A 14,934-nucleotide genomic window follows, 5' to 3' on the forward strand; every position below is an offset into this window, starting at 1 on the left:
ACGTTAAAAATCAAACATCTGCTGTCACCGTGCACCAAAGACGTTGTAGTTATATATGCACTATGCAATTTATTTTATTTTTTGTACTTCACATGATCAAGAAAGACTGTAATAGAGATACAGACAGAGTAAATTCAATTGCTTAAAGAATATTATTTGTGTAAGACGTGTACCATGACAGGTTAATTATTACTCGTTTTATAAATATACTGGTACAATAACGTTAAACCTTTCTCTGTGCTAGGCCTATTTAATTGAGATATAGGGCCTCAATATCAGCAACGATTTCGTAAGGAGTGGCTGCATGAAGTGCAACTTAAAAAACACAATTGAATTCTGGAGTGAAGTAGTCAGTTACAGGGACTCATCCAGTGCTGTCATGGAGGTCATACGGGGCCATACATCATATGGGAACCTACAATTTTTTTAGTTAATTGTATGGGGAAAAGAAAATTTTGTTTGCACAGAGCCATACGCCATATGGTTACCTAAGTTTCGTACGCGGAGATCTGTACAGATTTTAGATCATCTCTTGCTGTATCTAATGTATTTTGTTTGATGTTCATAAACAAAAATTGTCCACCTCTGCAGCACTGGAATCCAGAATTATATAAAATAATGGTTGAAAAACAAGAAGTGCTGCAAATATACACTCCAAGATTACGTATTGAGACAAGTGTGCATCTAGCATCTACGGTGGGGCTACATGGTGTATTCTTTAACTCAAGCTTGTTGTACAATTAAAATGTAAAGCAAAACAATTTCTTTACTTCTTTCATATTGAAAGATCATTAAAATAAATGACAGTCGAAGAGATAGGGAGAGGGGAGTAAAATATATTTCAAGGGAGAAAACGTATGGCCAAGAGAAAAATTACTATGATAGCACTGGACGCATCTAATATAAATCCTTTTCAAGAGTTGGTTGATCTTATTGTGTGTGTTTGGTCGAATGCTAAAGTGGAAAGAATATTTAGTATGATGAATGTCGTGAAGTCTACGAAAACGGATGGGGACAAAATTAATGAATTAAATTCTGACAATACCATCAGGTCTGTTTCGTGTGAACAAGTGTTGCAAGAATTATCAGGTACCACCGAAGGTTTTGGAAAAAATAGGTACCTTGACTATGTACAGAAATGAAAGTGGACAGGCAAGGAATAACTTACGCCTACTACCCCGGGGACCTCACAGTCACAGCATTATATTCCTGCGTTAGAAGATTCAGATGGAGATGATTCAGAGGAGCTGCTAATTTGAGTGAGTGATTTTTAAATTACGTCATGTTTCTTATCAGTACTATAATTGCATGCGTATAAAATTGAATGTCTTACATTGTGCCGAAACGAAAGCTTCATTGACCAGCCTCTGCGAATGTTAAACTTGTGCCTACATGACACTACATGACATTGCTAAAATACCTAGATTACTGGGAGAGCTACAGCATATGTCTGCCCAACTCGTCCCAAATAGGCTACATAGGTACCTTACTTATATAATAAAATTATGTTGAACGAAGAACACGGTCTTATTTCGTGAATGTGACGTATCTGAGGGAGAAAATGGAGGGGATTTCAGTGTCGCCAACATAGTAATAATATTACACACCTAATCTAACCTAACCTAACCTCTCACATAATACTAAACACCTAACAAATCTAACCTCCTACTTGCAGTAACATGCCTCAAGTTTAGTATCATTTCGTTTGCATATATTGCCATCCCTGCTAAATGCTGTGTCGGGTGCCACCTATATAGTGGAAGTGGATCGTGATGTCGGAGAGAAACGTAAAATTACATTCAGTTAGTTAGTTCAGTGTGTTTTTTGTAAAATAATAAATGTGATAATTCCATATATAACTTGTAGTGCAATAAGAATAATTGAAATGTGTTGTGATTGTGATAAAAGTGTTAAAAATGTTACATTGGCTGGTGGATGCTCTACCTTGACCTACGGTTATTATTATTATTATTATTATTATTATTATTATTATTATTATTATTAAATTGAATAATAATAAATATGCATTAAAATCTAGAGATTTTTGTTAGAAAATCGCGGGTTTTCGAAAGCCACCTAGCGGGATTATATGAACAACTGTTGGCAACACTGTTGGTGATCCTATTATATTTGAATCTAATAAACACATAAGCTGTTGTGAACAGATCGGGTAGCAGAGGCAATGTGTTGTGAATGATTTTGAGTTTAATTCTCAACCATTATATTCATGTGCATAGGTTAGGCTAAACCAAAAACCAGTCCACCGCTGTGGAGTAACGGTTAGCGCATCTGATCGTGACACGAATGGTGGACCAGGGTTCAAATCCTGGTTTTTTTTTTTTTTTTTATTTTTATTTAACTTTCGGCGGTAGACCTCAAACTCATATCGTCGTCATCGTCATCATCATCATCATCATCCATACAATAGCCTGGGTTAAGTTCATGGTGCAGCGTGCTGTACTTGTATAAGAGCGCGATCATTCGGCTACCCAATCATTCACAGAATAGGAATGGTAAGCACGATAAGCCTCAGGCTGCAGTGTAAGCCTTCGGGCCCCTCCTCCATACAAAGAAGAAAAGAACAACAAAAACCATATGGTGGTAAGCATATTGTAGCTAAACATTTTATTTAAACAGATAAATCATTACCACAATCCTTTGGGGAGTAATAACATGAAAATGACTACATACATACATACATACATACATACATACATACATACATACATACATACATACATACATACTCGTACAGAAGTGTTCTGCCCAGGGACAGATCTTTCACTGCAAACCCAGCATTCTGCCTTCCTCATATGATCCACATATCTTAATGTCGTCTATCATCTGATATCTTCTTCTGCTCCGAACTCTTCTACGTTCACCATTTCTTGCAGTGCATCTTTCAGTAGGCAGTTTCTTCTCAGCCAGTGACTCAACCAGTTCCTTTTCCTCTTTCTGATCAGTTTCAGCATTATTCTTTCTTCACTCACTCTTTTCAACATAACTTCATTTCTTATTCTGTCTGTCCACTTAACAAACTCCATTCTTCTCCATATCCACATTCCAAATGCTTCTATTTGTTTCTCTTCACTTCGTCGTAATGTCCAAGTTTCTGCCCCATACAATGCCACACTCCGTACAAAGCACTTAACTATACTCTTCTCTGTTACTTTCCCATTCTTCACTTCTCTAAGCACTAGTTCAACTTCGTCTCTTAAAATAGAAAATCCTTTTTCGTCTTCTGATATGGTTGCTTTGTCTTGTATGGCTAACTTATCAGGACGATTCCCTGTCTCATTTAACTCTTCTACATATTTCGTCCGAAATGGATTCCGAACACCTCAAAATCTGTGCTTCAGTGGCTGACCATGACAATATCTTTGAAAAATATTGTAGTGCAAGAGGTGAAATGAATTTATTGTCAAACGCCTGATATTAGAAAACAACAACAACATATTTCGTCCATGTGTTCAGTATTCCTCGTTTGTCTGTTACTTCATTTCCTATTTCGTCTTCTATCAACCGCATGGATTTTCTGTTCTTATTTGTGAAGTCCAAGCATTAAAATTTGCGGTACATTAAATCATATCTTCCTTTTCTCTCTAGATCCTCTACTTCTTTACACTTATCTTTCATCCAGTCTTCCTTGACCTTATCAATTTCTCTTCTTAGTTCATTGTTTAGTTTCGTATAGTTTCTTCTACATTCTTCTGTGTTGATGTTTTTTTCATTTTCTTCTTTCCTCCATCTTCTCCAACATTTTCCCTGTGACCCAAGGTTTCTTCGTTCTCACTCCTTCTCTGTATCCTATTGTTTCTTCTGCTGTTGTCTGTATACAGCTTTTTAGATGAGTCCAGTACTCATTACCATTCTCAGGTGTGGATTCTAATGTAGCAGCGTTCTCTTGTAAATATGCTTTAAATTTTCTTCTTTCCTCTTCGTTCTTCAGTTTTTCCATGTCAAATTTCTTTGTCGCCTGTCTTCCTCTTATTTCTTCAGACGAATACCTAGGCTACTTCGCTATCAGCAGAATATGACCTGAGTTAATACCCACTCTTGGTAAAGTCTTTGCATTTTTTAAGCAATTTTGGAACCTTTCCTGTACCAGTATACAGTCTATCTGATATTTGCTTTTGTCCCTTGGGCCTGTCCATATATACAGGGCATATCAAAAGTCCGGTAAAACTTTCAATATTTTATTACACAAAAACTACTAATAATAGCACTTCAAACACACGTCAGTTTAAAGTCAAACTCTCAAAGTTCTGTTTACACCTTACAGAGATTCAATGTGTGAACCATGAGTGACTCGGCACATGTCCAAACGATAATCAAACTCTTCCCATACCCTTTTCAACATATCCTCTGTGCCCATGGTGGCAGCTTCTCGAATTCTGGTTTTTAGTTCCTCTAAATCACGTGGCAAAGGTGGTACAAACACACGGTCCTTCAGGTACCACCATAGAAAAAAGTTACATGCAGTCATATCGAGTGACCTTGGTGGCCATGTCATGAAACATCTGTCCCTTACTCCAGCATGTCCTATCCAACGATCAGACATCTCCGTATTCAGGTAAGCACGAACTGCATTGTGGAAATGTGTCGGAGCCCCATCTTGCTGAAAGATGAAATCGTCATCGAGATCTTGTCTTGTGTCCGAAAAAAAGAAGAGTGGCCGTCCCAGGGTGAGTGAAGCGAACGTTGAGTGAGTCAGAAGCTCACGGGATGCTCTATGGACTGATTTCCTCGGGCTCCTTACGAATGCTTCTCTGACTCGCTCAACATTCGCTTTACTCACCCTGGGACGGCCACTCCTCTTTTGCGGACACAAGAAAGATCTCGATGACGATTTCATCTTGGAGAGAACATAGTGAAAACGGCGCGCGCTAAACATCGAATTGAAAACATTGACCTGTTAACTTGAGCTGCTGTCCGAGTCTTCAAGTTCTGCTATCCTGTCCATTTTACAGTCACAGTTGGAGCTATCATTGTGTCATTACTGATACCACCGAGACTTATGATACTGGGGTCTGTGATATCATTGAACAATAACTTGTGCTTCGTATATATACATTTTTTTTTCCAGTGTAAAATTTTCACTTTCAAGATTGGCATCTACGGAATATTTGACAGACGAGGGTTTGTGCATTTGTATGAGTTGGTATGATGTTGGTTTCAACAAATCATCACTGTAAGGATTAAGGAATGACCTATTTTTCAAGCCATTCCTTCATTACATTTGAATTTTAAGTGGAGGCTGTATTGAAAGAAACATTACGGTAAGGAGTGTTATCAAATACAACAGAATGCGGAGTCAAATTTGGAATCAAATTCTCTCGAATCCATTTCTCATAATTAACTTCGATTATTTGAGAATGGTAATCCCCAAATCTCTTCTGAGATTTCGAAATTAGTATGCCATTAGAAACGAACTCCAGCTCATCTCTGATGTGTATTATTACTCGTAGCAGGCGCTGTGAGATACAGTACAAAATATTTAAGGAGTGGACTTTCAAAACGCAGTTTTGTATTTTGGACAAACTGATTTTTTAAAATCCATTCCTCATTTCTTCTCTCAGCTAGATAATTAGAAATACTCTTAGGTGGTTATCTTCCTTCGCCTAATATCGTGATTTTTAACCTATACCGTCGTAGGTATTTGTTTTTCGTTTCTTCCAACAATATCCCAGTTTTTAGCAGAGTTCTAACACTAATATTGCCCTATTAAGGCCAATTGCGTCTTTCAGTTTCATTCTCAATTCAGTGACTGTTGCAACACGTTTCTCGGTTATGTAAAGTCGTACATTATTCTTCACATTACACTGTCGCCATATGCGTATAGTCCGAAGATACTCGCTTTAAATTATTATTATTATTATTATTATTATTATTATTATTATTATTATTATTATTATTATTATTCTCCTCTTCTTATACGGTGTTTCGAAAGATGTACCGTTGCCACTCTCAATTTTCCTCATTTCTGCAACAGTTTTTCATACTGCTGTAGCCATTACTACTCGCTTTTGAACTATGTGTAGAGGAATTTCATTTCCTTGAGAAGCTTCTTTGGATGTAAACACCAATACCTCGTTTATAACTTCTTTGGTTTCACTAAAACGCTTCTTCCTGTTTAATTTTCAAATGCTGGAGCCATTTCCTTAACTACAATTGCAAATTACAAACATTTAAACTCTATATACATAATTTAAATACATACACACTTATAAATGCATCCACTGAATATTTATAAAACTTCCGTAAAGTAACACAAAGAGATTCACTACAAGCACTTATCAGCGAGCGAACAACTGGAAAATGTTTTGCAAGTGGACTTTACGCCTGACCAGGAATCGGTATCTGTCTTTTAAATCTAAACGGTCTCGAAGCTTTCAGATCTTTCGCGCAAGCTGTAAAACAAGTAAGAAAGAACAAGATAGGTGTTTTCAAGAATCACGAAAAGTGTCATGCCAGTGTATTGAATATAACGCAGAGTATGCTGTAGAAACTAATCCAATACCAATGAGGACCAAAGAGCAATAAAGGAGTTTTTTTTTACTGAAGGGTTTATTCTGCTATTGAACAATTTAAAGTTACACGAAAGGCTCTATGTATCATGGTGCATTTCTTTGTTGAAAAAGGAGTTAATGTTGCAGCTTCTATATCCAGTGGTAGTGAGGTGATCATCCGTCCTGATTTTTCTGGGACAATTTTAATTTAGACACTTTGTCCCGGATTATTTTGAGGACATTTAGAGATGACAGTTTTCCTCAAATTTTGCCAAGATGTTATGATTTATCCTGATTGATAGTAATTTATTTAAAGGATATGAACTGTAAAGTTGGAAATATAGTCAGTTGCCACTAACAGTGTTAATAGTAGGTATAGTTCATTTGCTTCAAAATCGAATTAAATATGGGCCATAGCCAATGAGAGGAGCTGGCAGTGCCGGTATTCCAATCATATACTTAGTCTTTGGTTCCAATGATCCGTGACTGTGCAGGGAGATAGGTTATAGCCATGTGATTGGCTAGGTGGCTAATGTTTTTATTCAGCGTGATATAGTAGCCTGCCTCAATAAGATTGCATTTTCATTCGGGAAAAAGTATTCTAAAGGAAGCTGGAGAAAACAACTGAAAACCGGAAAACATGTAATTAACGAAGCTTCAGCCCCCTTAAAAAGGGCCAACTAGATTCCACTCCGAAAAAAATATAAAAATATACTATGCAATCGTCACTCATCCCCCAAGAGGCAAAGGACAGGCAATCCTTGGTTTAATGCTGAATGCTACATCCTGCACAGAGCATGAACAAACATCTCCGAGTAAATCTAAATCACTGTGAAGAAAAGAGTAAAGCATATAAAATCTATTAAAAACCAAGGAAACTAATTTCATAATATGAGAACAAAGAAAACCCAAGCTCAAGAAGTGCTAACAAATCCCTTTTGTGCCCTTAGAAGGAAGTCAACCAGCATTGCCACGGAGATCCCAATGGAATCTTTGGAAAAAAACACTTCTTCCTTCTCCTCAACAGAGGTTACCTAACCAACGCATGTTATGGAGGATGAGTGGAATGGAGAAAAATTCTCTCCGGCACCAGGATTTGAACCCGGGTTTTCAGCTCTACATACTGATGCTCTATCCACTAAGCCACACCGGATTCCCATCCCGATGTCGGATCAAATCCTCTCAGTTTAAGTTCCACCTCTTGGGTTCCCTCTAGTGGCCTACCCTCATGCACTGCGTCATACATGTGGACAATGTGTGGACATTGTGCCACTGTCACACATCTATGTCGCAATGCATGAGGGTAGGCCACTAGAGGGAACCCAAGAGGTGGAACTTAAACTGAGAGGATTCAATCCGACATCGGGATGGGAATCCGGTGTGGCTTAGTGGAAACATAGACTTACTAAATAACCGCTAGACCGCTCACTGGCGCTAGTGTTATGCTCCCAAATTGAACAGCCGACGGGCGGCCATTTGCTTGGTTGAGATGAATAAGTACAGGTTTAGTTCGTGTGCTATTTTTAATTGTAGCAATGCACACAGATGTAAAGATAAAGAAGGAAGTAATGTTACATTTCACTGATTAGTTAATCTTTAATTTCTACAATATTTTTGGCCCGTATTATGTTACAGAAGACAAACTATTGTACTTATACGGCTGTTTGTGCTTCAGATTTCCTCTGAGTAAAGATTCCCTTAACCGAAAATGGATAGGTGCAATCCGCAGAGAGAATTTCTACCCTACAATGAATCATTCAGTGTTTCAACTCATTTCGAAGATAGTTGTTACCTCTCAAACTACGTTATTACCGTATACATTGTTATTGTCCTTCATCCACTCCCTATCCTTCCCTTTCTTCAAACAGCTGTTGTTTCAGTGCATACATGAATAATAAAATTATTCGCCGAATTCGAAGATACAGAATTAATAATAATAATAATAATAATAATAATAATAATAATAATAATAATAATAATAATAATCCGTGGCGCTACAGTCCTTGAAGGCCCCAGACCGACCAGCCGGCTGCTGGCCTCACGCCCACATCCGAAGCAGAGGTGGACGATCATCCAACCAGAATAGGTGTGGTTAGCACGATGATCCCCCCAGCCTTTACAGCTGGCTTTCGCAACCGGATTTTGCTACCTATCGTAGCTCCCCAAGTGCATCACGATTCTGGATGGGCACCGGTCCCATACAATGGCCGAAATTTCATGACAAAATTTCTTCCCCATGAGGACTCGAACCAGCACGCATTCCGTAATGCGAGTCCTAGGCAGTATGCCTTAGACCACCACGCTACGGCGCGGGACGGTAGAAATAGATCCTGTTTAAAAAATATAGGCCTATATATAAACAAATTTCAGAGCCTAAAAGCTGAAACATGTTCATTAATACTGCATGTACTAACCACCCATTAAGTAATGGCATAACACATTTCAAATTCATCTCCCAGAACAAGTATTAGGCCACATAGCCTGTTAGAGGAAGGAATTTTCACACCATCGTTCCTTTGGACAACTCAACAGAAACTTTATAAACTACAAAAAGTTAATTTTTTAATATCCCTGATTGAAAGTAACTCTTGTCTTAGTTACGGATTAATGAAACAGTTTTTTATAGTACTGCTACTGCTGCTGCTCCTGCTACTTGCTACTACTACTACTACTACTACTACTACTACTACTACTACTACTACTACTACTACTACTACTAATAATAATAATAATAATAATAATAATAATAATAATAATAATAAATAATAATAATGCTTTTTGATTTTATACAACAGTTTAACCTACAGATTAAATTAAAAAGTAGACATTATTAACCTTGGTTATGAATATTCACATTCAGAGTTCCTATGCAAATGATGCAAGTCTAACAGCCTGGTTGAATCCCGATAAAGCGGATCGAGATTGATAAAAATCCCGATTTGAGGGATAATAGCCTAGAACGCAATTTAAACAAGTTAGTCTGCATTTCCTATTATCCGATATTTTTATTTATATATTGACTCAGATGGTTACATTGTAAACATAGAGTAACCCGCGGAAATTTAGTAAGTCTGTGAGGTAACCCAGCTGATTGCCGTAAGGTAACTCTACTCGCAAGATAATAGTGCCCCTAGTTCTACCACATTGTTGATTAATCTGTTTCGGTACCTAGTTCCTGTTCTCGCAAGTAATCAACATTGTGTATTTTAGGTGCGTTGAGTGCCAAAAAGAAAAAAAAAAGAGCGTTTTGATATCGTATTTTACACTAATAACAGACACATACAATTGCTGCGTTTTGTAGTGCAGTGAACTATGTTTAAACATGGACTCATCGTCGATGTACTGTTGCAGTACCGGTTCCGAAAAAGAAAAGTTGCAAAGTTAATTTAGTAGCGAATGGTTAAAACATATTCATGGTTAATAAAAGAAAAAACGATTAGCCTGTAGTATTCACTGTAGTCTACTGTGTGTCTTTCGTATTTTAGCGTTTCTCAGGGAGGCGAATATTTCATTAAAAGCACGCGAATACTACTTTGCAGAAAACAACTATAAATCTCTTTGATAAAGTGATGATAAATATAATGTCTTAAGTTAGCTTCTGATATCCCGATTTCCCTCGCAGAAAACCTAGCAACTCTGCTGACAGGAGACACACGTTATTAAAGATATATCGCAAAGGAAGTATTGTTCCTTTAAACAAAAACATTTAGCTTTCGGATACGCAGTACAACACGTATTCAAATAGCGGTTTCGAAATCCCGCGCGTTTTCTAACAAACAAATGGCGGCTTTCTGCTTCTTCAATTTGAGAACATATTTCTCAGTTCTCCGCTACAGCGTGGTAGGGGCTCGAGTGGAAAGAGCGTCAGCACGTAGAGCTGAAAACCCGGGTTCAAATCCCGGTGCCGGAAAGAATTTTTCTTCGTTCCACTCATCCTTCATCATATGATGACGCAGAATTTCTGCACGGAAATATCATATTTACTTCGGTACATCGTAATAATAACCAACGCATGCCAAATCAAAGAACCAGAGTCATATGACATAGAGCTGATAAGTAGTATATCAGAAGTAAAAGCAGCCATCCTCAAGGCGAAAGACAAGAAAGCAACCGGACCAGATGGAATTTGTAATGAAAATCTCAAGCACACAGATCAATTCATTCCCTTCAACACAACACTCGATTTTAATGTTGCGTATAATATATTATGTTACTGTATTAATGTATCGCAGTGTGTTGTTTTTATCGTGATTCTGCTTACTTTTATTGCGTATTTATATTTCTCACGTAAATTTATATAAAAAGTTCACCATTCATTTAATATCCTCATTTTGTGACTTGAAAATCTGGTCACCTTAGTAGTAATTGAAGGCGGCAAGAATTTACTTGTACTGGTTTTATATCAGTGTAAGTATCCATTGAAAAAAATTAAAAGTCGGCACATAGCCTACTACTACTACTGCTACTGCTACTGGTACTGGTACTGCTATTGCTGCCGGGAAATTAACTTCAAGAATGTTTTAGATCCTTTGGAAGAAATTTTGAAAATTTAAGAATTCAAAAGTAAAGACTCTATTGTTTATTTATGCATAGGTTACAGCTCCTCCAAATGACCGGTAAAGTGTGACTCGCAAACAAAATTTTAAATCATAAAATATATCCTACATTTACCAAGGAAAATCTTCGAAAAATGTATGCCAATTGGACCGCATTCTGCAGAAAGGAACCAACCCACAAACAAATTTAATGTTTCAATAATGAAATAATTGATAATTCCAAGGATCCCTATTTTGAACAAAGATACATCCTATACTACGCTTTTGGTTAAAGTAATAAGTATCTAGTTACATTTATTTACGGATTTATTACTCATGTTTAACTTTAAAGTGCATTTTTCTCAGTTTAGGTATCATGTAGGTTGGTTCCTTTCTGCAAAATATTGTCCAATTGAAGAACATCATAAAATAAATACTCGCAAAATGTTACAGCTAAACTTGTGTTGAGTCATTGACCCATTAATCTTGAACTATTCTTCCCCCCCCCCTCTTTTACGGAGGAGGGACCTGAAGGCTTACACTGCAGCCTGAGGCTTATTGTGCTTACTAATCCTATTCTGTCAATGATTGGATAGCCGAACAGCCGTGCTCTTTTTCAAGTATAACATGCCACACCGTGAACTTAACCGGGGCTATGGTATGGATGATGATGATATGTGAATTAATGATGGCGAAATGAGTCCCAGATCCAACGCCGAAAGTTACCCAGCAATTCTGCTTCAGTTGGTTGAGGGAAAACACCGAGAAAACTCCAACTAGGATTTGAACCGGGGCCCGTTCGTTTCATGGTCAGATTACTAACCGTACTCCACAGCGATGGACCAGTGTTTGTATTACACATATTCAACTTTTCCTTATACAGTATTACATTGACCATAACTTGAACATAACAGTAACCTCACACACTCAAGGTGATATACCTGTTAAGGTCGTCGATGCAAATGCCGTAAACGCAGGGGTTGCTGAGGCATGCGAAGCCAGCCAACGCACCTCCCAGCAGCGCCCACGTGGCACACGCGGCCACCAGCACGTGGCGACTACTGCCGGGCCGCATGTGGCATCCTGTAATAAATAGAACCGCGGAGTTTAACACAGTTTTTCTACTGGAGTCCATCTGCAAGTTGCTTATGTGTATAAACTTGTCGTTTTACACTGTGTGAGTTATCGGCTCCTAGTCCTGTAGTAAGTAGAAAAAAATAGCTGACGTAGGCTATATGGTAGGCTTAACTTAACGAAGTTCATAATGACATCTAAAGTAAGAGGTATAATCAAATGAAATCCGTTTGTTTTGCCTCGTATTTGAACTATGTAGCATTAGCTGATTCGTACTGACGTGTGGCAGACATAATATTTTCTTCAGCACTCTTGTTGCCATGAGAACAAACCTGAGTAATTAGTGTTAAATACTGCTTTGAAAATTGCTTTCGGTGACGAAAGTCCGCTCAAAACAGGCCAACAAGCGGAAGTTCAATTTGTCAAACTCGTAGGTTTTCTACCGTTAGAAATTCGTAGGCGATTCATTTTACTAATTGTAAGGTCCCACGCTGCGTTTAATAATAATAATAATAATAATAATAATAATAATAATAATAATAATAATAATAATAATAATAATATATCAGGAAAGCTAACGACAACGCACACTATACGTTGCAAGTAACGCCCGAGGAACCCCTCGGAGAATTCATTGGAAAGTTTTATAATATCTACAGTGCAGCTCGGAGTTTTGGTGTGTGTTTGAACATAATATAAAGGACACAGAGGATGAGATCATACAGGATCTTCACAAAAAGACGCAACTCTTTTAAATGGTCATATTTCAGCTGTTACATGAGATACTACCTCTGATTGAGGTTCTGGCTGATATGTATATAATTATCAGGCAGTACATCTCACTTGGCGATGTGTGTCAGAGAAAAAACAATTATTGTTTGTAAACATCTGAAGTCTGATTAGTATAATATGTAGCTAATCGGCGATGTATGCAATGGAGGGGAAAAGAAACTAGCCACCCTACTCCATTATCTTCTGATCTAGTTGCCTCATAAGTGGTGCCATGTTGGTATCACTTATGAGGTTTAGACCTGTCTTCAGACAGTTGACTAAACAACAAGATACATAGGTGATTTTTGCATGGAATCAAAGCTGGGAATTTGATGCTATGTAAAAACGTTTTCAATATGAGATCTTCCAGCACCACCACCATGTTCAATCGTCGATTAAAGCTAGCCCTACTTCGAGAGTTCCACTACGAATCTCCTCTGCAACAGTTTGAATGTTGACTTTCAATTCCCCAGTTGTGTGAGGATTATTCTGACAAACTTGGTCCTTCAGAAATCCTCATAAATTAAAATCACAAGGATATAAGCTAAGTCCGGTGAATAGGGAAACCAATTTTATCCAAGATCATGCATTCAAGAGTAGGTGAGATAATCGTTTAATGAATTTCATTGGGCTTACCGCAAGTACTTCGCCTACTCGTGCGATGTTTCCAGGTGTGCGAAGACTTTTCCTTGCGGCCCACTTTCTTCTTATCCTTTGTAACAACGCTCGTATTCTAAACTTTCTCACTAATCTTGTGATTGTCGATCTAGCTAGAGCATGTCTATGGACAAATCGAACGCTCAATTCTCTTTGAATTGTAATGAAACTTCCAGCATGGATGAATATATATATATATATATATATATATATATATATATATATCCATGCTTCCAGTTTGATCAAATCTTTCCACGCAGAAGAAGCGGTATTCAGTTGTATACTCCATTCTGCTTATTTTTGTTGTAACTACTGCTTAATGAATATGGCGCTAGGTGACAGCTATTGTACACTCCAAATTCCCAGTCGTCAGAAGTTGCACAATACAACGATCATCGATATACTGTATGTGCAAAGAAGAAGAAGAAGAAGAAATAATAGTAGTAGTAGTAGTGGTAATGGTAGACGTGGCGCTATAGCCCAGACCGACAAGCCGGCTGCTCACGGCCACATGCTGAAGCAGAGGTGGACGAACATCCAACCAGAATGGAGGTATCGTGTGGTTAGCACGATGATCCCTCACAGCCATTAAAGCTGACTGTCGTAACGGAAATTCGCTACATAGTAGCTTATAAATATAGTCCTTTGAAATGGTTGCGTCTTTTTGTGGAGAATCCTGTAGAGATATTGTTAAGCAAATAACCAAAGTCCTTGTGGACGGCATTGGAAAATTGGTCAAGCACTTGGACAACTGTCTGAACACACGTGGATGTCTTGTATCTAATATTTTATGCTTTCATTCCATAGGTACCTAATGTAGTAGCAAACTCTCATATAATTTTTGGTTTACATTACAATTAACAGTCTAAAAATGCAATTTCATTTAATAACGCTTAGTACAGATCAGTGATCGGCAAAGATAACGTCATATGAAATGTAACCCAAAAAGGCAATGGGGAAGGTGGAAGGAGGGAGCTATAAGAGGAGAAGTCGTGAAACGTCTTCACTATTCCAAGTTTTCAGTGTGCAGATAAGGACAATGAACATACCAAACTAAGGAAAAGTTTAATTAAGTTTGTCAATATACTCATAGGTATATTTGTTCATTTATTTTTTCATTTTTGTATGATTTGACTTCTGTTTTCTCATATTTTAGACACAGATTAAACATTAAGATGGATGTGTAATTAACTCATCAAAATTAGGAGTCAAGCTGCAGGTAGCGAATTTTAACTGAGTAACGAGATTTTCGTCTGTCATGCGCGAAATTATTTTTGATTTTACATCTTATCCTGTTATGTTTACATGAACACTAACTTTAAATGAACAGATGATTGCTAAGGGATTGACTCGCGAGACAAAAAATGCCGACCACTGGTGTAGACCTA

The 14,934-nt window shown here is 37.7% G+C and overlaps 1 protein-coding gene across 2 annotated transcripts in view; it reads right to left on the reverse strand.

The window, feature by feature from the left end:
• Positions 1–14,934, reverse strand: part of eys (eyes shut) — a 109,263-nt gene that overhangs the window by 43,294 nt on the left and 51,035 nt on the right. For both annotated transcript variants that reach the window (XM_069821002.1, XM_069821001.1), the window contains exon 2: positions 11,986–12,127. In XM_069821002.1, coding sequence (XP_069677103.1) covers positions 11,986–12,119 — 134 coding nt within the window. In that variant the 5' untranslated portion in view covers positions 12,120–12,127. The remainder of the gene's footprint in view (positions 1–11,985; positions 12,128–14,934) is intronic.

Source organism: Periplaneta americana, chromosome 3, assembly GCF_040183065.1.
Source record: "Periplaneta americana isolate PAMFEO1 chromosome 3, P.americana_PAMFEO1_priV1, whole genome shotgun sequence".
NCBI classification, from domain to species: domain Eukaryota; kingdom Metazoa; phylum Arthropoda; class Insecta; order Blattodea; family Blattidae; genus Periplaneta; species Periplaneta americana.